Raw genomic sequence first — 24,052 nt, forward strand, 5'->3', positions numbered from 1 at the left:
ATCTCCTAGTCTTCTGATAGCAGAAGAACAAACATCAGACCATGGTTAATGTTATGAAATATAGAACAGGTTCATTAAAAGTAACAGATTAACAAGAGATGACACAGAAGTCTGCACTATTTTTAAACAGAACTTTTAACTCATGGTCCCTCCTTAGGTTCAAAAACAACAAAAAAGGTGCAATATTTTGCTAACTCTCCCGATAATACTTAACCTGGACTAGCATCTGTACTGTGACTCATACATCTGGGGATTTGTACCGGCTCACAGCACCACAGTGATACTAGAACTGAATAGCTGAGAGTGAAAAGGCCCAAAGTAGATCTCTACTTGGGAATAGGGCTATCAACCCCCACTCCAGAGACATCCTATGGGACCTCCCCCTGCCCAACCCCCCAGATAACCAGGTCACTCGAGTTCATCTATGTTCAGGAGACAGCAAATCAAATATGTACCTTTTACACTTGGTGGTCCTACTTTCACAAAATTTAAAACACGAGGGATGCAGAGTTACGTTGACCAGCCGAGCTCCTTCGTGATCAGGTTAACCTGCTTCTCACACTTAGACCGTCCTTGAGACTTTACCTCCTCTATTGAACAATGACCCCACTTAATGACTTTTCAGAACAAAGCAAATAAATAATTGTCTTGCATGCTGCTTAATTTGAACTATATCCATCCTTGACCAGTTTGCCCTCAAAGTATCTTCACATAACAAGAATGTGAGGGCTCATTCCCTCGTAATGTTCGTCGCAGTAAGAAAAATGTAAACGTTCAGCCATCTCTCATCAAATAGAAGGAAGTGGAAGAGTGGGAGGCCTAAAATTCTTCCTGTTAGTTGGCTAATCATTGCTGGCTGATCCACTTCGCTCTAATGTAGCTTGACCTTATCTATTTTAAACAGTGGAGATTTCAGAAGTAAATAAAACTGGGCTACACAAACTCATTTATTTATGAACATTTTATGACATTTGTGAACATACAGCCAGCCAGCTTGAAAAGCAACATGGCTATAGCAACAACCTAGGGGATAAATATCTCGAGCAATTTTATAGGCGGTGTTTGCAGGTACGTGAAAGATAGTTTGGGAGGGAAAAAAAAGTGACTTATTTAATCGCTCGATTTTCAGCTGGCTACTTGCTGCTCATTGGTTGCTTTTTCTACCTGTCTAATGAATGAAACTGCTTTTGATTGGTCAGTTACAGAAAGTGGTCATTTCAACCAAGCGCTATTTTTTGATCCTACAAAATACGTGACGCGTTTGAGGTACAACACTTAGAGATTAAGATTGAGAAATAATATGGGAAATCATTTTACAATAATTCATTTATATTAAGTTCTGTAGACTGAAAAAGCAACTAACAGTACTATGTCCATACAAAAGGTTGACTATAGCCTATTTCCGGGCCAGCCTTGCGCATATTCACATTTAGACTCACTTTATCACTAAGCCAGAGATTCAATATCACTGTTTTGGTGCCATAGCTCCATTATGTCCTAACCCTAAAACACCAATGTTTTTCTATACAACTCGAGACCACAAGATGTCAGAACGGAAATGGAGATTGAGAGGGGAGCCATGGACACCGAAGCCTATAGTATTAGCGCAGCTACCAACAGCATAAATGGGGTATCATAGCCATAGGTTGGAGGATGGAGATATCTGGAGGGTTAAAACTCACCCGACTGTAATGCACGTGTATCTTCTGTGGCAAAGAATCCTTTGTGATCTCGTCGTTGGGTGTGAGTGCACATATAACATTTAATCTTTAATGAACCTTCAAGGGTTTGAATGTGTTTTGAATTCATCCTAGGCAGACAGGCACAGGACTGCGGCAGTTCTTATATTACTAATTACTAACAGACACCACCCTCCCCGCCCCGGGATTGGAATCTGCAGGGTATATTAGATGGAGCAGAAACCCAGTGGATCAGGGTCCAGCCCAGTAGAAGTGCTCCTCCGTGTCCTACAAGGAAACCTTGGGCCTCCCCTCCCCTGATCGTGATCACCTTCTGATCACGATGTGGAGATGCCGGTGATGGACTGGGGTTGACAATTGTAAACAATTTTACAACACCAAGTTATAGTCCAACAATTTTATTTTAAATTCACAAGCTTTCGGAGGCTTCCTCCTTCCTCAGGTGAACGATGTTGGAAATGAAATCCTCGAAATGAAATCGCAGTTATAAATCACAGAACAATGCTTGGTGATTACAGACAGTTTTTTCAACTGCCCGTTGCCAAGGCAATCAGTGTGCAGACAGACAGGTGTTACCTACAAGGTCTCCGAATATACAAATCACCAAAAAAAAGAGATAGAGAGGTAGAAACATAGAAAAGACAGCAACTGACCCGTTATATTAAAAACAGATAACATTTGTTCGCTGGTGGGGTAACGTGTAGCGTGACATGAACCCAAGATCCCGGTTGAGGCCGTCCTCATGGGTGCGCAATGATCGTTTGAGCTGGGTGAAAGTCCGGCAATGTAGCCGCCACCATCAACCATTAGTGCCACGTCCTGTAGGTAAGAGTGACCTCATTGTGGTTTCAGACACAGCGGTAAGCTCTCACACAACAGTCTACCATGTTCAACAGCACCCCTTTAAATCAAATCCTTGACTAGGTTGAAAGGCTGACTCAGATGATTGATTGATACTGCACTCTGCAGCACACAGGTGAGTATATACATGTCATCCAGGGGACACACAAGGCAATTTGCTGCTGTTTCCAATTTAAATTAAGTTAAGCAGCAAAACACAACAGGATTTTTCAAATATATATTAAACTGCCATGCATCACACTGATTACTGTATTTGTCTGAGGATCCCTCGTCATTTCCTGATGATTTCCATTTCATTATGAATTACTTAACATTAGATCATTAACCCCTCAAGCGTCATGTGGTCCCAGATATTTTGGATTCTGTCTCTATAAATATCCTTAAACTGAAGGGTCATGAATTCCCCCAAAAAACACTTGCGTAGAAATGACTGCAGGCAATATTGGTGGTCAAACGCTCAATGCATTCATGTGACATTCCTCTATCCAGTCCTTTGATTCTGTTTGTTTTAAGTGGATTTTTAAAAAATTTGTTCATGGGATGTGGGCGTCGCTGGCAAGACCGGCATTTATTGCCCATCCCTAATTACCCTTGAGAAGGTGGTGGTGAGCCGCCTTCTTGAGCCGCTGCAGTCCGTGTGGTGAAGGTTCTCCCACAGTGCTGTTAGGAAGGGAGTTCCAGGATTTTGACCCAGTGACGATGAAGGAACGGCGATATATTTCCAAGTCGGGATGGTGTGTGACTTGGAGGGGAACGTGCAGGTGGTGTTATTCCCACGTGCCTGTTACCCTTGTCCTTCTAGGTGGTCAAGGTCATGGGTTTGGGAGGTGCTGTCGAAGGCGACTTGCTGCAGTGCATCCTGTGGATGGTACACACTGCAGCCACGGTGTGCCGGTGGTGAAGGGAGTGAATGTTTAGGGTGGTGGATGGGCTGCCAATCAAGCGGGCTGCTTTGTCCTGGATGGTGTCGAGCTTCGAGTGGTGGACAGACCATGTCAAGTGAGTGCGTTCAGTGTTTGCCCGCTAATATCACCAACACTACATTTCTAGGTTTAGAATTTTACTTTTGTTAAAATTACATCTAATATATTGAAAATCCCATACTTCAAAATGGAAAAGCAAACTCACTTAGCACTAGAAGCCTTGCAGTTTACAGTCCACCAGGAGGCCATTTGGCCCATCGTGTCTGTGCTGGTTTTATGCTGAGTAATCCAAAACCAATCCCACTGAACCACTCTTTCCACCCCACCCTCACCTTCCCCCATCTTCCTTTACTTCAAATATTTATCCACTTTTCCCTCAAAAGGTATAATCACTCCGTGACAAAGCATTCCATGGTCCAATAACTCTGAAGAAAACTTTCCTAAACTCTCTCCTAATGGTTAAATGGAGTCGAGATACAGATCAGCCATGATCTAATTGAATGACGGAGCAGGTTCGAGGGGCTGAATGGCTTTGTCCTATTCCTATGTTCATCACTCTGAGAGAAAATAGTGTTTTTCCCTTTTCACAACCTTCCACAATTTCTCCATTAAATTCTGTTTTAACTGTGGAAATAGTCCCTGTTTAAAATGTTCATGTTGAAATGACCCTGAATTGTGTGATTAAAAAGGTGCTATAATCAACATCACAAGTTGCATCTTACATGCTTCGGTCTTCCAGCCTTTCAGGAGCCGAGCTCTGCCCGTTTTAGCTGTAGGAGCAGGTACTTAACACAAAGCACATTCTCCCCATCTTTGATGCGTAACTTCTCTAAAAATTATTTTGGTTAAAAGGAGGAACTGGAGCAGGTCATTCAACCCCTGGAGCAGGTCATTCAACCCCTGGAGCAGGTCATTCAACCCCTGGAGCAGGTCATTCAACCCCTGGAGCAGGTCATTCAACCCCTGGAGCAGGTCATTCAACCCCTGGAGCAGGTCATTCAACCCCTGGAGCAGGCCATTCAACCCCTGGAGCAGGCCATTCAACCCCTGGAGCAGGTCATTCAACCCCTGGAGCAGGTCATTCAACCCCTGGAGCAGGCCATTCAACCCCTGGAGCAGGCCATTCAACCCCTGGAGCAGGCCATTCAACCCCTGGAGCAGGCCATTCAACCCCTGGAGCAGGCCATTCAACCCCTGGAGCAGGCCATTCAACCCCTGGAGCAGGCCATTCAACCCCTGGAGCAGGCCATTCAACCCCTGGAGCAGGCCATTCAACCCCTGGAGCAGGTCATTCAACCCCTGGAGCAGGTCATTCAACCCCTGGAGCAGGCCATTCAACCCCTGGAGCCTGCTCCACCATTCAATTAGATTTTGGCTGATCTGTACCTCAACTCCATTTTCCACCTTTGCTCCATATCCCTTGATACCCTTACCCAACAAAAATCTATCGATCCCAGTCTTAAAAATTCCAATTGTCCCCCAGCCTATTGGGGGAAAGAGAGGTCCAGATTTCTACCACCCTTGGTGAAAAAGTGCATCTTGATTTCACTCCTAAACGCCCTAGCTCTAATTTTAAGATTGTGCCCCTTTGTTCTTGATTCCCCCAGCAGAAGAAACAGTTTATCCATATCTACCGTATCGAATCCTTTTGTCATTTTAAACATCTCGATCAGATCCGTCTGCGTCCACCCACACTGGAGGAACAGCTTATTTTTCGTTCTTCGATACCAATTCAGCAGTGCCACACGTTCCCTAATTCAGTAGTAGCAGCGTTAAGTCAGTTTTTTAAAAACTATACGTGCGAAACATTCTGAAGTTTTTTGTGGAGTTAAACTTCAACATTTCCCCCACTGGTCCCTTAAGCAATGCAGAAAACGCAGCCCAGAGGGGGCAGGCAGGAAGTGTAACCGTGCACGACTGGAACACTTTACTATTGAGGTTCCCTAAAATATGTTATTCATTCATGGGATGTGGGCATCGCTGGCGAGGCAGGCATTTATTGCCCATCCCTAATTACCCTCGAGAAGGTGGTGGTGAGCCGCCTTCTTGAACCGCTGCAGTCCGTGTGGTGAAGGTTCTCCCACAGTGCTGTTAGGAAGGGAGTTCCGGGATTTTGACCCAGTGACGATGAAGGAACGGCGATATATTTCCAAGTCGGGATGGTGTGTGACTTAGAGGGGAACGTGCAGGTGGTGTTGTTCCCATGTGCCCGCTGCACTAGCCATTTTGTTTTGAATCCCATGGGCTTTTACTTTTTTGACCAGTCTGCCATGTGCAGACTGCCAATGGTGGAGCGATGAATTTTTCTCCATATTACTGAACTATTTCAGGAATTAACAACTAGCAGGTTTTTTTTTCCATTGGTACTCAGGACTGGGCGATGCTGGCAAGGCCACATTTATTGCCCATTCCTAGCTACCCTGAAAATTGGTATTGGGCTTGCTCCTTCAACCAATGCAGTCCTTGTGCTGATGGTGCTCCCACAATGGTGTTAGGTGGGGAATTCCAGGATATTGACCCATTGATGTAGGAACAGAGAGGTTCATGTCCAAGTCAGGATGGCGTGTGACTTGGAGATGATGGCATCACCCATGACATCGCTGTCTTGGCAATAAAGGGTCGTGGAGAAAAGAGAAGTGTTGTCAAAAGTAACCTTGGCGAGTTGCTGCAGTGCATCCTGTAGATGATACATACTTCAACCACAGTGCGCCAATGATGGAGGGGGTGGATATTAAGGCGAGTAGCAGGGGTGCCAATCAAGTGTCTGGATGGGATGGAGCTTCCCGAATGTTGCTGCACTGATCGCGTTATGTGGTAACTATCACTGCTTCAAGAATCAACGTGATGTGGAGATGCCGGTGATGGACTGGGGTTAACAATTATAAACAATTTTACAACACCAAGTTATAGTCCAACGATTTTATTTTTAATCCCACAAGCTTTCGGGGGCTTTCCCCTTCCTCAGGCGGTGTGGAAAAGACAATTTCGAATCTTTTGCATTTTAAGATCACAGAATAAAGCCTGGTGATTACTGCCCGTTGCCAAGGCAATCACAGTGAGCAGACAGAAAGGTGTCATCTAAAAGGCCACTGAATATACAACCCCCACAAAAAAAGAGATAAGGAAGACAGTCAATGACCCGTTATATTAAAAACAGATAACATTTGTTCGCTGGTGGGGTTACGTGTAGTGTGACATGAACCCAAAATCCCGGTTGAGGCCGTCCTCATGGGTGCGGAACTTGGCTATTAATTTCTGCTCGACGATTTTGCGTTGTCGTGTGTCTCGAAGGCCGCCTTGGAGTACGCTTACCCGAAGGTCGGTGGCTGAATGTCCATGACTGCTGAAGTGTTCCCCGACAGGGAGAGAACCCTCCTGTTTGGCGATTGTTGCGCGGTGTCCGTTCATCCGTTGTTGCAGCGTCTGCATGGTCTCGCCAATGTACCATGCTCTGGGGCATCCTTTCCTGCAACGTATGAGGTAGACAACATTGGCCGAGTCACAGGAGTATGAACCGTGCACCTGGTGGGTGGTGTCCTCTCGTGTGATGGTGGTATCTGTGTCGATGATCTGGCATGTCTTGCAGAGGTTACCGTGGCAGGGTTGTGTGGTGTCGTGGACGCTGTTCTCCTGAAGGCTGGGTAATTTGCTGCGAACGATGGTTTGTTTGAGGTTGGGTGGCTGTTTAAAGGAGAGTAGTGGAGGTGTGGGGATGGCCATAGCGAGGTGTTCGTCGTCATTGATGACATGTTGAAGGCTGCGGAGAACATGGCGTAGTTTTTCCGCTCCGGGGAAGTACTGGACGACGAAGGGTACTCTGTTGGTTGCGTCCAGTGTTAGTCTTCTGAGGAGGTCTACGCGATTTTTCGCTGTAGACCTTCGTCGTCCAGTACTTCCCCGGAGCGGAGAAACTACGCCATGTTCTCCGCAGCCTTCAACATGTCATCAATGATGACGAACACCTCGCTATGGCCATCCCCACACCTCCACTACTCGCCTTTAAACAGCCACCCAACCTCAAACAAACCATCGTTCGCAGCAAATTACCCAGCTTTCAGGAGAACAGCGTCCACGACACCACACAACCCTGCCACGGTAACCTCTGCAAGACATGCCAGATCATCGACACAGATACCACCATCACACGAGAGGACACCACCCACCAGGTGCACGGTTCATACTCCTGTGACTCGGCCAATGTTGTCTACCTCATACGTTGCAGGAAAGGATGCCCCAGAGCATGGTACATTGGCGAGACCATGCAGACGCTGCGACAACGGATGAACGGACACCGCGCAACAATCGCCAAACAGGAGGGTTCTCTCCCTGTCGGGGAACACTTCAGCAGTCATGGACATTCAGCCACCGACCTTCGGGTAAGCGTACTCCAAGGCGGCCTTCGAGACACACGACAACGCAAAATCGTCGAGCAGAAATTAATAGCCAAGTTCCGCACCCATGAGGACAGCCTCAACCGGGGTCTTGGGTTCATGTCACACTACACGTAACCCCACCAGCGAACAAATATTATCTGTTTTTAATATAACGGGTCATTGACTGTCTTCCTTATCTCTCTCTCTCTCTCTTTTTTTGGGGGGTTGTATATTCAGTGGCCTTTTAGATGACACCTTTCTGTCTGCTCACTGTGATTACTGCCCGTTGCCAAGGCAATCACCAGGCTTTGTTCTGTGATCTTAAAATGCAAAAGATTCGAAATTGTCTTTTCCACACCGCCTGAGGAAGGGGAAAGCCCCCGAAAGCTTGTGGGATTAAAAATAAAATCGTTGGACTATAACTTGGTGTTGTAAAATTGTCAAGAATCAACAACAGCTTTCAGTAAGAAAAAAAATCAAGAAACTCTACTCCCATTAACACAAGTCTCAGCATCATACCCTTTATCTTCAAATGATATCATCTGCCTCCATTCTTTTCTTATATCAAAAGTGGCTAAGGAAATTGGTTTTATAACAGGCAGCTCTTAACAATGACTTAAGAACAACAAAGTGCATTTACATAGCACCTTTAACGTAGTAAAACAACCCCAAGGCACTTGACAGGAGCGTTATTAAACAAAATTTGACACCAAGCCACACAAGATCAGAGGTAGGTTTTAAGGAGAGAGTTAGAGAAGTTTAGGGAGGGAATTCTAGAGCTTGGGCCTAGGCAGCTGCAGGCACGGCCGCCAATGGTGGAGCGATGAAAATTGGGGATGCGCAAGAGGCAAGAACTGGAAATTTGCGTTTTGCTATGTGTGAGGATGTTTGTAAGATCAGTTCAGTGTGGGACAGTCCCTCTGCCCTAGGGTTCTCCCCAAGAATCAACTGTAACCCCAGTGACCAGCAGTACTTGCCTTCTCCATCACAACAATGCAAGACCTTTGCTAAATGTGCAACTGCAATCACGTTCCCCATGTGACCCACTGGCCCCGCATTGTATAAAAGGCACAGGACTTGGCAATAGCGCCATTCCCTTTGACCACCAGTATCCAATAAACAACTTCCTATAAAACTCCTGAACCATAAAATAACAATGACCCCAGCAGGGGCCGAGGAGATGGTCAGATGGAATTATGCCGTGTGAAGGATGTTATTCCTCCAAAAGTAGTGACGAGGTAGGTAATCTTACTCTGATCATCTTTCAAGCATCCTTCACACACCAAATCCATAACACAGTAGTATGGGAAGGGGGGGGGGGGGGGGGGGGTGGTCTCTAACATAAGAAATAGGAGCAGGAGTAGGCCACACGACCCCTTGAGCCTGCTCTGCCATTCAATAAGATCATGGCTGATCTTCGACCTCAACTCCACTTTCCTGATGATCCCCACATCCCTCGATTCCCCTAGAGTCCAAAAATCTATATCTCAGTCTTGAACATACTCAACGACTAAGCATCCACAGTCCGCTGGGGTAGAGATTTCCTCTGAGTGAAGAAATTCCTCATCTCAGCTTAAATGGCCCCTTACCCTGAGACTATGCCCCCTGGTTCTAGACTCTCCAGCCAGGGGAAAACAACCTTTCAGCATCTATCCTGTCAAGCCCCCTCAGAATCTGATATGTTTCAGTGAGGTGACTGGGACATCACAACCCCTACTATGAAAATATTGTCCTGGGTGTTGGCCAAATTTAACCCTAATGCCTGATACATGTCAGGGGAATATTCTATTTAGCTCCAATGGACATTTGATCAAAAGAAACCAAGGAAGTAGCCATGGAATGAATAGAATATAGAAATCTCTGGGATGTTTATTAGCCATTTCACTTGACGTTGCTTCATCAAGAGACCCATGGTCTTCTCTTCACAAATAACTTCCTGAAGTCCTGAGTTCATACAAAAATAACAAATCCCTCTGTGCATCGACACGGTGAAACCTCATCCCATTGATGAGCAGACAAAATAGAAAAAAAAGCACATCAGATGAAACTGAGACCCCCTTGGGGAAAACCCTGGGCGAGTCCTAGAAACTATTCTAATCTCATAGCAAATAAGGCTGATCGCTAACTAAAGCAGCGGCTCACCGACACTCTCCACACCGAATGCTACTAATGAAGATTCAAATCACACAAAGATGTTTGACTGATGGGTCCATAGCTTATTAAGGACTACATTAAGATCTCAGTTGGAATTAAGGGAAGTCTATTGCATTCCATAAACATCCATAAAGCTCGCTTAAAGTGAGACACAAATGGACGGGAACCTGCAGGACTTGGACAACTGGTTGTCGACAGGCCGTGGCGGCAGCTACATATACCAGAACTGAACAGAACTTTAGACCCAGCTCAAACAATGAGTGCAGATACATAAATCGGCAGGGAGGGTAGACCTAGCCGTGCATCATTCCACAAACATCGGTCAAGTGGCATAATAATCCCAGACAGTGGAAGTATTCTTGGGACTAAGTAGGGTCTGAACCACTATTGAGATAAGATTTAGAAGTCAACGCAGTTCAATACCATGCTATCAGCTCCGGATGTACAATCTGACCAGACACTGTGAAAGTAGGTCTTCAAGGTTATTCCCAGAACAGAGATAGGGCAATGATGAGAGGTTACATAAATTACATAGAATTTACAGCACAGAAACAGGCCATTCAGCCCAACTGGTCTTTGCCGGTGTTTATGCTCCACATGAGCCTCCTCCCACCCTACTTTATCTAACCCTATCAGCACATGCTTCTAAGGTTAGTCCCAGATTAGCTACCTATACAAGGTAACTATGGGACTATTCTCTCTTGGAAAAAATGATCATGGGTGATTTTTTAGTACATATTTAAGAATATGGAGCGGTTCGGAACAGGTTTCTGGCACGTATGATGTTCAATAAGAATGGATCAAAGTTTCAAATTAAGGACAACAGAAAACTGGAAATTCAGTCAATTTTTTTACCCCAGTAAAAGGATAATAAACATGTGAAACAGACAACCAGCAAGGGCATTGGGACAGGAAACTATGAAGGGGTTCGAAAAAGGAGCAAGTTCCTGTCAATTAGGATTCAAGGCTAGTAGATTAGGTAATGCATCAAGGTAATTTTGTGGGAAGCTAAGTGGTCTACTCCTGCCTGATAATGGTACTGAAATATTTGACATGAAAGAAAAAAAAAACTGACCCTGAAGGCAGCTTTAGTAATGGAGGGGATATAAAAGCCCCAGTTGAGATCAGAGGAAACAATAAGACCATTTAATTAGATCATGGCTGATCTGTATCTTAACTTATCTACTTATTTCCTTTTCAGGTGCCGACGGACCCAGTGGCCCCGGAATCCCCGGTTCCCCATGGCGGGGGTTCAGCCTGGTGCTTTCCAAGGACAGAAATCCCGGGGTCAGCTAATCTCTATAATTCTAAGTGGGACACAGATACGAGTCCCGCCAGCAGCAGGCTAGGAATCCTGGAGGGGCAGAATGTTCTGGATTAGGAAGAAGCAGATGCACAACTAATTTGAAAGAACCGCATCAATTTAAAGGGTTGAGCAGACTCTGGTAAGTGGGAATGAAATGGCAGCTCCAAGGTAAGGAAGGCGGCAAGCATCCAATTTTACTGAAGCCAATACTGAACTTTTGCTGTCAGAAATCAGAGAAAGGAGGGTACTACAGTTTGAATAACTGGGACAGGTAGGAGGTGGTCACAGGGGTGAGGATCCCTTAATATCATAGGTTTAATGACCTCCAAGATCTGCAAAAGTACTTGCATTGTCAAGTAAAGAATGAAGGCTCACTGAAACAGTGAAGCAAATGGGTATTCCCTGCCCCAGAATTCCAGCTCTGCCCTGTGGGTTATCTCTCAGCACCTTGCACCAGAAGCACTGGTGCCTGGCATTCGTGTCAACTGGCTCACATCTTGTAATGCATGCTAGCACATTGAAGTCTCACATCCGAGGTCCTTGTTCCCTTCCACCAACTATTAGTACCATCCATTCCATGAATCCTGACAGATTGTAACTGCAGGATCAGGAGATTTCTGCAGCCAATTAACATTGTACGGCCCATTTTAACTCTACCCACCCAGCAGGTGGGCAGTCAAAATGGCCGCAGTGGCTTAACCACACTAATCCCACCATCCTTCTGCATTGATTTTTGGACAAAAAGTTAATTTAAATGTTGTGTTTCAAAGCATTGCCTATTTATGCTAGATTGTTAAGGAGCTAATGAGGTAACTTTGATGTTCTTTCCCCATGGACTGCAGGTAGTGAACAGTTAGTTAGTCTCAGTAATCAATAAATGACACACACTATGTTAGAGTGTCACGGGTCTCGGGCACTGAGCAGGTCTGACAGATTTCCTGGTCTGGCTGTGAACACCAAAAGATAAAGCACAGGCACAAGGAGAGAGGCAGCCAGGAGGATGGAATGCAGAAGACAGCAGTCAGAAGTCATTTCGTTCAGGTCAAGCCAAATGACCCGCTGATGTGGGGAAGGGTGGTATATTCTTTATTTTGTATTATGCACTGTTCTACTGTTTGAATTAAGTGAGTCAGATTACAATGCCTATTCTGTATGTCACCCTACTATGAAATAAAGCAGCATATTGATTCATCAGGCCTAGTCTCACTGAGTGTTTGTTCAGTCTGCCTTCAGGAGAGATTGAAGTACACTTGCAAAAAGCACAAATATTGGGTTCAGGTCACAAGGGGATACTAGAATCATAGAAAGGTTACAGCACGGAAGGAGGCCATTCGGCCCATCGAGTCCGCGCCGGCTCTATGCAAGAGCAATCCAGCTAGTCCCACTTCCCCGCCATATCCCCGTAGCCCTGCAAATTTTTTCCTTTCAAGTACTTATCCAGTTCCCTTTTGAAGGCCATGATTGAATCTACCTCCACCACCCCCTCAGGCAGTGCATTCCAGATCATAACCACTCGCTGTGTAAAAAAGTTTTTCCTCATGTCACCTTTGGTTCTTTTGCCAATCATCTTAAATCTATGTCCTCTGGTCCTTGACCCTTCTGCCAATGGGAACAGTTTCTCTCTATCTATTCTGTCTAGACCCTTCATGATTTTGAATACCTCTATCAAATCTCCTCGCAACTATCTCTGTTCCAAGGAGAACAACCCCAGCTTCTCCAGCCTATCCACGTAACTAAAGTCCCTCATCCCTGGAACCAGTCTAGTAAATCTCTTCTGCACCCTCTCTAAGGCCTTCTCAACCTTCCTAAAGTGTGGTGCCCAGAACTGGACACAATACTCCAGTTGTGGCCGAAACAGTGCTTTATAAAGGTTCAACAGATGCCACTCAACCCAAGAATGTATCTACAGTTGACCCAATTTGTAATACAAACCGTTGTTGCAATTACAGATTCAAGGGCAGTATTTTCATATTTCGGCTTTAATTATTAAAACAGTTCTGCATTGGCCATAATTGTCAAACCAACTGCATGCTACACCACATAGCCCAGAGCCTTGCTGTCTTCAGAGGGTATCCATTACTTGTTGCCGCAAATGTTTTAATACACAGCTAACATGAACTGGAAAAGCTCAATCGCCAAAAATCAAGAAAACACTCAAAGATCAGACAGGCATTTTTCCAGGCACAGAGTAGGATCCAGTTTGAATTAAATGCAAGAAACAGCTGCCTTTCTTCAAGGTCCCCCTGTAGTTAGTAGTTTAAACAATCGCTGCATTAACCATTCTTACAAATCTCCTTCCCTGCTAGCTTATTAATTCTAATGCTCATTTATTGTCTGACAGAAACTATATCAAATAACTTGGATAAAAACCTAACCTAACAGTAGCAAAATGGAATATGTAAAGGATAATCGGGCATGGGCTGTTCCTGAAGGACATCACAAAGCGATTATCCTTTCAGCCTTGAATTTCCTCTTAACATTTATTGCATCAAAAGAATCCCATTCTCGAGTGCACTCCAGCATAGTTCCAGTGTGCAATATCAAGAGTGAAAAATTTATACGGTAGGAGGAGCAAAATATAACAGAACTAGAGCCAAGAAATCACAGAAATGCATTGATCCAAACATAGAGAAAGGGACTGAATGACTTAATGCCGTTAGGACATTTCTCAGCCAATTCTGATTTTAACTCAAATTAAAAGGGGAGGTTAGAAAAAAAATCTTTTACACAGAGGGCAACTGGAATCTTTTAAAAGGAAATTCGATAGTTGCTTAAAAAGAAAGAAATATTGAGTGAGCAGACGTGTGGAATTAGACTAGGCAACTCAAAAATACAGGCACCAACTATCATTCTAAGATTTAATCTCCTTTTACTTTTCAGAGCAGTCACATTGAGAATGAGGATTTATAAAGAAAGAAGAGAGTTTTCCCCCCCTCCCAATTTTCTGAAGATGCTGACTCACACTGGGTACATTCTAAACTACTTTGTCCAACTGAGCATTCTCTGGGTGTTAGTCCAGGCAGCGAGTGCTGGCGTGGGGGAGGTGACATATTACACATCATAGTTGACCCCACAGTTTAAATAAGAATTCTGGTGAAAGAATGTTGTGTTGGTCCTCCAAGGATGAAGCACTGTGTAAGATTGTTTACACCAGTCCACACAATCGGATGCTCCTGGCAACGTTCAGCTCTCGCAGGGAGCACTGGTCAGGAAATTGTGGGCCCCAGAATTTGATTTTCTGGCCATTTAAATTACTGGCTGGAAAGTTTGGAACTGCAGGCCTAAGATTCCCTGGCCAGCACTATCAAAGCGACACTCCCCACTGGGAGCACCCAACTGGGGAAATCAGCCCTCTAGTCTATATGCCAGGACCATCTTCATCAAATGGGCACCCTGCTTAACAGGAGCACAGATCAGGGAATTGTGGGAGACCCCCCAATATACACTCCAAGTGGACAAGGCTGACTGTCAGAAGTGCGCACTGGTAAAATTATCCCCACGGTCTGCACACAGACACACGCCAATGCTGACTGTCAATCACTGTAAAAGGGTGTGGTCAAACTAAGATGTTCCATGGCATGGCTTGGAAAACATTGTTGGAGGGGTCGAAGAGCAGAAGGAGCTCAGCACATCCCCTGTAATATCAGCGAGTGTAAATTAATCTCCTTCCACCTGAAACCAGTGGTTCTGGAATGTGGTCTTAGAGGTGCCAACACCCTCCAATACCTTAACCATACTCACACGCGAATATGGGTAGATTATTCAGTCTTATGGGATGAGGGGAGCTGTATCATGGCGCCCAACATACACTTCCAGGAAGTGATCGTAGTGAGGAAACCAAATAATTCTACGTAGATCTTTAGGAACAGAACGTGAAATAATCTGGATAATTTAAACCGTTTCCCATTTTACTTGGTATGCACTTATTATTAGTTCACAAGCATAAATAAGTGAGTAAATGTCAAACAACCTTATAGTCAAGGAGAATGATAACAAACAGCAACAGGAAAACAAATGCCCATTTTCTCCTTTTAGGTAAACATAAAATGGTCCAGGTTTTCCATTTCAGGATTCCTGCCGCAGGGCGAGAACACATATCTGGAAATTTCATAACCCCAGTCCACGATTTTCCAACCCTAAATTTCCCCATATGCACTCGTATGTGCCAAGAGCACTGAAGTGGAAAATTCCAACCCATGTCTTTATCTGAACTCCGGAATCATTTTCCCCCAAGTATTATAAAGATCATACAGCACAGGAACAGGCCATTCGGCCCAACTGGTCCATGTCGGTGTTTATGGTCCACATGAGCCTCTTCCCACCACGCTTCATCTCACCCTTTCTCCTCCAGGTGTTTATCTAGCTTCGCCTTAAAGGCATCTACGCTATTCGTCTCAACTACTCCACATTCTTACCACTCTTTGGGTAAAGAAGCTTCTCCTGAATTCCCTATTAGATTTATTAGTGACTATTTTATATTTATAACCTCTAGTTTTGGACTCCCCACAAGTGGCAACATCTTCTCTATGTCTACCCTATCAAACCCCTTCATAACTTTAAAGACCTCGATCAGATCACCCCTCAGTCAATTCTAGAGAAAAGAGCCGCAGTCTTGAGATCATGTGCTGGTGCTGACTGTTCCTCAGGTGGCCCTAGATTCGGAAAATTCAGGTTTACAGCCCAGCTTTCAAGCACCATGCTCTCTTTGGACCCGAATTTAAAAAGATTACCTTTGATCACTTTGCAGTAGTCATGGGAGAGGAGAGTCTTCTTCGATGTGGGGGACCGTTTGTGCCTGTAGATCTGGTGCAATTCTCCACTTAACGACGAGTTTATTTTATTTACAGGTTCTATTGACAAAAGATCATCCCCAAGCTGGATAAACCCAAACTGAAAAAAAAAGAAACATTTTTAGGAAGTGCCTTATATTTATCCAACTTGTATTTTTAACCATTTCCTGTGCCATGTGTCGTCTCAATACTTCCTCTTATGGACTTGAGCCACAAGGTTCAAGAGCATAGAAAGAAGAGAGGAGGGCCCTCGATACAGTGGGCACTATCAGAAAAACGGTGCAGGCATCATGCTCAACTCATTCCCTCTATTCCGAAGCACTGAAATTTGACAATGAACACTCAATAGCCGATTGCTATGGAAACTTTATCATTTAAACCTCTCCCTCCTCCAAACCTACCCTTGACCGAGCTTTCGGTCACCTGTCCAAATATCTCTATGTGGCTCGGTGTTAAATTTTGTCTGATAACGCTCCTGTGAAACACCTTGGGATGTTTTACTATGTTAAAGGCGCTACATAAAGGCAAGTTGTTGTGTCACATGCTCTTAGCCAGAAACATGACCTGGGGCAGTCGGCTCATCGAACCTCTAGTGCAAATCGAGAACTGCTCTTTGCAATTGATCAGAAGCGCTGAGATAGTTTATAATCCCATGTGCAAGTTTAAAGTGAATATATGAGGAGGGAAAATTAGTTTAACTTGATTTGTGCTGAAACTCAACAAATAACATGCCTGAAGGACAGCAGAGTTCCCACACATTACACCAAGCAGTGTGCCTCAAGCAAGAAAGAGCTTCAGGACATCCCAAAGATCTTCACAGCCAATGAAGTGCTTTTGAAGTGTAGTTGCTGTATCAAAATAACAGTCAGATAATCAAACTAGTGAAAGAGAAAGTGGTGCATTGGCTATGGGGACACATGGGCTGCTTCTAAAGTTATATTCTTAAAAAGGAGTACTCCAGGATCAACACCTACTGGAGAAACCCCTTTAAAATCCCTCACCAAAGCTCTCATGTATAAGGAATGCATGGATTTACTATTAGTTTGTAATTGTTGTTTTGCAAATATGCGGGTGGGAAATCAAATTTTTAATATATTCTGAGGAAATTTCAACTCCGAACAGCTTTTTAGAAATGTGATTTGTTATCAAAGGGTTAACTTAAACCCCAAGTACAGCGTTTATAATGTTGTGAAACTGTTGCGAAAGTTTATAATATTTCTGCATAATTAATGTTTCGTCTAACAAAGGTTGCGGCACACTTCTCATTAAAACTGGGCGTCTAACAGTTGCCTGAATCACAACTTCAAGGGATCCAAAACAAATGCAATTCCTCGGTGTGATTTTCTCTTAACCCATAAGGTGAAGCAGCAATAGGAGAGTTGTGGGCTCCGGTTACCGGGAACCAGCCTGCAAACAACTGGTCCATCCGTCGTCACAAAACATTGGTCTGCCGACCAGCAATATCGACCTTATTATATCTTCATTTTAAAAAGTCAAAGGATGCAATATGTGCTTAACACTCAACACCGCCGTAACTCGCCAATACTCGGATTTTAATAAAGCACCTTCTGAAGCGGGAAGTCTATTTCCCTGACAGCATGGCTCGTTTGTGTGACTATTTCTGCTATTATGTTTAACTAAGAAGTGTTCTCACATGGCGTAAGACACTTCATCACATCCAGGCACAGGGTGGTAACACATAGAAGTCGGTACAGTACTGACTGTCTCCATGTTTTAATCACAGGCGGAACCAAAAGGTTGGAAACTACCTTGCGCAAAAAAAAAGTTTGTATTTGCAGACTCAGCTGAGTTTTTTGCAGTAAGTTACTCCGGGAGTTTGCCCGCAGACTACTCAAAGATGACTATTCTCCTTTAAAACAATTGTGATTAACTTAAAGATTCAATCTAAGAAATAAAAAAATTAACTGTTGACAAACGAGTGTAATCGATCAATGTTATGACAATATTGTACAACTTTAACTGTTAGACGTCCAGTTTTACTAAGAAAAATGCTGTTAGAAGAAAAATTAATTATGCAGAAATATTTAGCCTTTGCCTAAATTAAGTCAAACAATTACAGAGTTAACGGGCACCGGATCCAAGTTCACACTGACTCCCAGTAGCACTGTTTCTATAATAAACATCCAGTTAACCCTTATTCTGCAGTCAATCGCATTCACTTCGGACTCTGAACTAAGTCGCTTTGAGTTTCCTACTTTTTTGGGGGAGTGATTGGATTTGAAGACTTCTCGGGAGGTCTTCGATCGACACTCACGCCACCGGTCAGTCACACTGAACTCTCTCCCCGCTTGTTTAGCTAATTGAGGAAGGTGAGGCGTCAAGGAAAGCGGCTCAAGTCCTCTGCCTGGCTCGATTCCAGACTTGGAGAATAGTTGCAGCTTTCCATGTTACTGACGGAGCCAAGTCTCCAATTCAGTTCAGCTCCCGCTGCCAAGACAAATTTCAATCTCTGGTCTCTACACCTGATGCAGCTGCAGTTAGAATGAGATCCAGTCCAACCCTCGTACTCAATCCAAACCATCCTGGCAGGGCTTATTGATGCAAATTGTTACCAGGTCCCAAATTTACTCCCCAGTCAGTTCTATTTAATCAGTCGGGGTTAGACTCTCATGCGAGTCCCGAACTACTGCGTGAATGTCACTGTAAAGTAAAACTAATGTGGTGAAAAGTGTCCTTTCACAGTGAGGACATCACATTTGGGCTCCGGCAATACCTACATCTGCAACCCCCAACATCTGCAACCCCCAAAAGGTCAAACACTTAGAGACAAACTACTAATCCCTCAACTCAAAGGGACACCACACTCAGCACCGAGTCCAGAGCCATCCATGACCCCACTCCATTAAATGTTACTAAAACTGCTACTCATCCCGCTCACTCCACCTAAAACCAAAAGGGTCAACAAGGTGTAAACTACCCCAAGGTAAAGAGGGGTTAAACCCAAGGGTTTGCTGAAAGATAGAGGAGTTTAGCCTTATTTTTTAATCTGCAGTTTCCCCGAGGGTCCAGTGGGAGAGTTTAATGGAGATTCGGCCCATCGTACTAGTACAGGTACGAGAGGCCGAATGGCCTCTTTCTGTGCCGTGCCCGTCGTTGTGTGAAGTGCGCCGGTTACCAGTCCGTTGCAGGTGCTGAGGGAGGCGAAGGAGCGGCTGTGGTTGAGGACGTGGCCGGTGTAGAAGCAGAGCTGCTCGGCAGGAATCGGGCGCGGAGCCCCGTCCCCTTCGCCCCGCTCCTCCACCGTGAATGCCGAGGAGAGGAAGCGCAGGTCCCGCGTCAGATACAAGCCCAGGTCGGTGCCGAAAGCCGGGAGGCTGAGGTAGATGTGGTCCCCGCTGGCTGCTCCGCCCGGCGCCATCGATCGCGGTGCCCGGCGCCCCTCTCCCTCCCGGGCCAGGTGCTGGAGGATCCTCCGCGGGACCGTCAGCTCGGCGGCCGCTGGTTCGGGGGGAAAAGGAGCAGGTTAATGGGGGCTCATTATAGACAGGGGAGAGACACCCCCCGGGGGGGGATAGGGACAGACCCCCGGGGGAGAAGGAGAGGGGGACAGACAGACCCGGGGGGGGGGGGGGGGAGAGGGACAGACAGACCCGGGGGGGGGGGGGGGAGAGGGACAGACAGACCCCGGGGGGGGGGGGTAGAGAGAGGGGACAGACAGACCCCGGGGGGGGGGGGTAGAGAGAGGGGACAGACAGACCCCGGGGGGGGGGGGGTTAGAGAGAGGGGGACAGACAGACCCCGGGGGGGGGTTAGAGAGAGGGGGACAGACAGACCCCGGGGGGGGGTTAGAGAGAGGGGACAGACAGACCCCGGGGGGGGGGGGGTTTGAGAGAGGGGACAGACAGACCCCGGGGGGGGGGGGTTTGAGAGGGGGACAGACAGACCCCGGGGGGGGGGGTTTGAGAGAGGGGGACAGACAGACCCCGGGGGGGGGGGTTAGAGAGAGGGGGACAGACAGACCCCGGGGGGGGGGGGGTTAGAGAGAGGGGGACAGACAGACCCCGGGGGGGGGGTTTAGAGAGAGGGGGACAGACAGACCCCGGGGGGGTTAGAGAGAGGGGGACAGACAGACCCCGGGGGGGGGGTTTAGAGAGAGGGGGACAGACAGACCCCGGGGGGGGGTTAGAGAGAGGGGGACAGACAGACCCCGGGGGGGGGGTTAGAGAGAGGGGGACAGACAGACCCCGGTGGGGGGTTTAGAGAGAGGGGGACAGACAGACCCCGGGGGGGGGGGGGGGAAGCAGCCCCTAGAGTGCGGGCACAATCTTGGGGGGGGGGGGGGGGTTAAAGCAGAGAGAGAGAGAGCGGGGGGTACCTGGGCCGGGGCTCCACTCCGAGTCCAGCAGCAGGAGGCAGGCGGCCAGCACCAGGCGAGGCAGCGAGCGGCCGCACATTGCTCCGGGGCTCCGAGCGGGGGGCCCGATTCTCGGCTCGGGATCGGATCGAGCGCCGCTGACAATGAAAAGTTGCTCCCGGCGGGGGGGGCACCTAACCCGGCCGGCCCCGCCCACCCCGCCCGCCCATTGGCCGGGAGGTGTCAGCGCGTTCGATTTTGCCAGCGGGGAGCGTTGGGATTGGCTGTGGGAGCTGTCAGTCAGTGAGCCGGGCTGGCTCTGCCGGTGGTCTGGTCAGGAACAGTCTGAGTGACTCCTCACTCGGTCTCCTGTGAAGATTAGTTCGTGGTGTTGGTCACAGAATAACTTCACACATCGTTCACCTGAGGAAGGAGGAAGCCTCCGAAAGCTTGTGAATTTAAAATAAAATTGCTGGACTATAACTTGGTGTTGTAAAATTGTTTACAATTGTCAACCCCAGTCCATCACCGGCATCTCCACATCTTAACTTCACACAATACCGGGAATGTTCTCAAGTGTTTCCCTGGAGCTGTTCCAGCCGAACACAATGCGAATTGGCAGCATGACCACAAGTTGCAAATTGACCCCATTTAACTCAGAGCTGCTTTGATCACCAGTGATACACGTCAGGTCACAGTCAGTGCAGGGCTGGGCAATCGGTGGCTCCCCCACCTCTGCTGTGACTGAAGTGCGACTCTTTGTCCGTGCCCAGCCAGCCACTTAATCCCACCAGAGCCTGGCATATGAGTGACCAGCGAACGCCACTGCTGCTACAGGCATCCTGCAAGCTAAATGAGGGGTTTTAGGTTTTGAATGAAGCTGCGGAACGTCACACACACACACACCCAGCAGATATAAAAACCAGAAAATGCTGGAAATACTCAGCAAGGCAGGCAGCGTCTGTGCGGAAAGAGAAACAGGGTTAACGGGTCAGGTCGATGACCTTTGGTCAGAAGTGACCCAGCAGATCCTGAGCACCAGTCAGGGTGGCCAACCCTCCCCAATTGCCCTGGAGTCTCCAGGAATTAAAGATTAATATGTCGGACATTGCTGCCAGCAAACCAGGAGAAAAATCATAGGGGCATTAAAAAAATTGTGTTTTTTTTATTTTCTTAGAACTCTATAATTTATTAGTTCTAAAAATATTTGCGATGGGAAAAAAGTGCTATTTGACCGGGCAGGGCAGTTGCGGGGATCGGGGGAGTGGGTCATGTGGTGAAACCTCCAGGGATAGCTCTAACCAGAGTTGGAAACCCTAAGCACCAGACACAACCCGATTTACAGTCAGAATAGTGTCCAACACTACTTTAGAAAGGACCTCAAGTCAATGGAGAAGAGAACTAAGATGATACCAAGGGTAAGAGGCTATAGTTATGAGGAGAAACTGAGGTTCATTTGACTGCAACAAAGAAGCTTAAGAGAATTCCTATGGAGGTACTCAAAATTTTTTGATAAAGTGAATAATGAATAACTATTCCCACTGGTTACTGAGTCAGTATCGAGAGGACGTAAATTTCACAGTTTCATATCATGATACAGCACAGAAGGAGGCCATTCTGCCCATCGTGCCTGTGCCAGCTCTTTGAAAGAGCTATCCAATTAGTCTCATTCCCTGCTATAATTTTGAGATCATCGCCAAAAGAACGAAGAGAGAGATTAGGAGAAATTTTTTTTTAATGCAGTGAGTTGTTGCGACGTGGAATTTTATACCAGGAACAGTGGGGGAAGCAGAATCCAGAATAGCTTTTAAAGAGGACATGGATAAATATTTGAAAAAGAAACATTTAAAGGGAAAGTCCCACTCCAGAGGCAAAATCCAGACTGACACTCCCTGCCCAGTACTGAGGGAGTGCTGCACTTGCAGAGGTGCCGTCTTTCAGACGAGATGTTAAACTGAGTCTGCCCTCTCAGATGTAAAAGATCCCATGGTACTATTTCGAAGACGAGCAGGGGAGTTCTCCCCGGTGTCCTGGCCAATATTTATCCCTCAACCACCATCACTAAAACAGATTATTTGGTCATTATCTCATTGCTGTTTGTGGGACCTTGCTGTGCACAAAATGGTTGCTGCATTTCCTACATTACATCAGTGACTACATTTCAAAAGCACTCCATTGTTTGTAAAGCGTTTTGGGACCTCCTGAGATTGCGAATGGTGCTATATAAATGCAAGTCTTTTTTTCTTTCAGGGACTGGGACTCAGTGAAAAAGTCTTTCAGGGAACCAGCACAGGTACAGTGGGCTTAATGGCCTCTCTTTGTCCTGTAAAATTCTATGATACTGCAAGGAATGAGAGCAAAGGAGGAAGAGGAAGAATGGAAAGAGTGAATGAAAGGCAATGAGAGATAGAATGCGAAAGAGATAAAGAAGAAATGATAGAGGAATTGAGAAAAAGGAGTAAAAATGAATGAGAGTTGGGATAGTAAGAAAGACAAAGAGTGAATGTGAGAGGGAGGATTGGGAGAATGGGAATGAGAGGAGGAAGTGAGACATAGAAAGAGGGATGGAAGTACAATCCAGATTTCAGGTAAATAGTTGGAAAAAAATTACATTGAAACACTAAGCTTCAAAATACCTTGCTGGTTTACTTCATTTGTGATGAGAATATCAGTGATCACAATAACACTAGACCAGATTTTCTGCTCGAGTTATACAGGTTCCCCAGGATAACTCGAGAAGATGTGCCCAAGAAAGTCTTCAGAAACTGCTTTGCCACCTCACAACTGTCCCCATCACTTCTGGATATCCCTTCAGAAGTGACAGATAAAGGACAATTCATCCACCGGTATAGAGGCAGGCGTATTGCCAAGGTGTGTAAATGATGGAAATCTGTCAATACATCTTCTGTCACCTGTGCCTTAACAACACGGAGCACCAGAGATGCTTATGTGTCCCTGGCATGCTGCAAAGGTGGGATTTAAATCGCCCAAAAATGATCGATTGGTCAGGCAACCGGTAGTCAGGCCAGGAACAAGAGAGTGGTCCCCGGTAATCCCTAGTAATCATGAGATTGATAGTGTATTAATGGTTGCAGTCAATCTGTGGGACATGATGGACAATTATTTTTCACTTGCATAGGCAGCAAATGGATGAAGTGTTCTAATATATAGTGATATACAAAAACCAAAAGGGTCAATAAATATATTATATAAATACCTGATAGATGACTAATAATCAATATAAACTGTTGTATAAGTAGACCAATAAATGTAAAATGATGTTTTATATATAAAGACCCAATGCATGAAAAAATAGTAGAAATGACTAATGAAACTAATTACTGCAATTGAGGGGCATGATGTGAGTAACAGAGAATTGTACATGAGTAACAGGGAATTGTACATGTGAGTGACAGAGATTGTACATGCGAGTAACAGAGAATTGTACATGCGTGACAGAGCATTGTACACGTGAGTAATAGGGAATTGTACATGTGAGGAATAGAGAATTGTCCATATGAGTAACAGAGAATTGTACATGTGAGTAACAGAATTGTACATGTGAGTAACAGAATTGTACATGTGAGTAACAGAATTGTACATGTGAGTAACAGAGAATTATTTGTGAGT

The 24,052-nt window shown here is 45.8% G+C and overlaps 1 protein-coding gene across 1 annotated transcript in view; it reads right to left on the reverse strand.

Annotated features, from left to right (window-relative positions):
- adamts17 (ADAM metallopeptidase with thrombospondin type 1 motif, 17) overlaps positions 1-20,565 on the reverse strand; it is a 547,852-nt gene extending 527,287 nt beyond the window's left edge. The window contains exons 1-3 of the mRNA XM_067971641.1: positions 20,444-20,565; positions 19,244-19,566; positions 16,048-16,207 (exon numbers count right to left, since the gene is read on the reverse strand). Of these exons, the coding sequence (XP_067827742.1) occupies positions 16,048-16,207; positions 19,244-19,566; positions 20,444-20,522 (562 nt within the window). The 5' untranslated portion in view covers positions 20,523-20,565. The remainder of the gene's footprint in view (positions 1-16,047; positions 16,208-19,243; positions 19,567-20,443) is intronic.
- Positions 20,566-24,052: the final 3,487 nt, after the last annotated feature.

Source organism: Heptranchias perlo, chromosome 34 (genome assembly GCF_035084215.1).
Source record: "Heptranchias perlo isolate sHepPer1 chromosome 34, sHepPer1.hap1, whole genome shotgun sequence".
NCBI lineage: Eukaryota > Metazoa > Chordata > Chondrichthyes > Hexanchiformes > Hexanchidae > Heptranchias > Heptranchias perlo.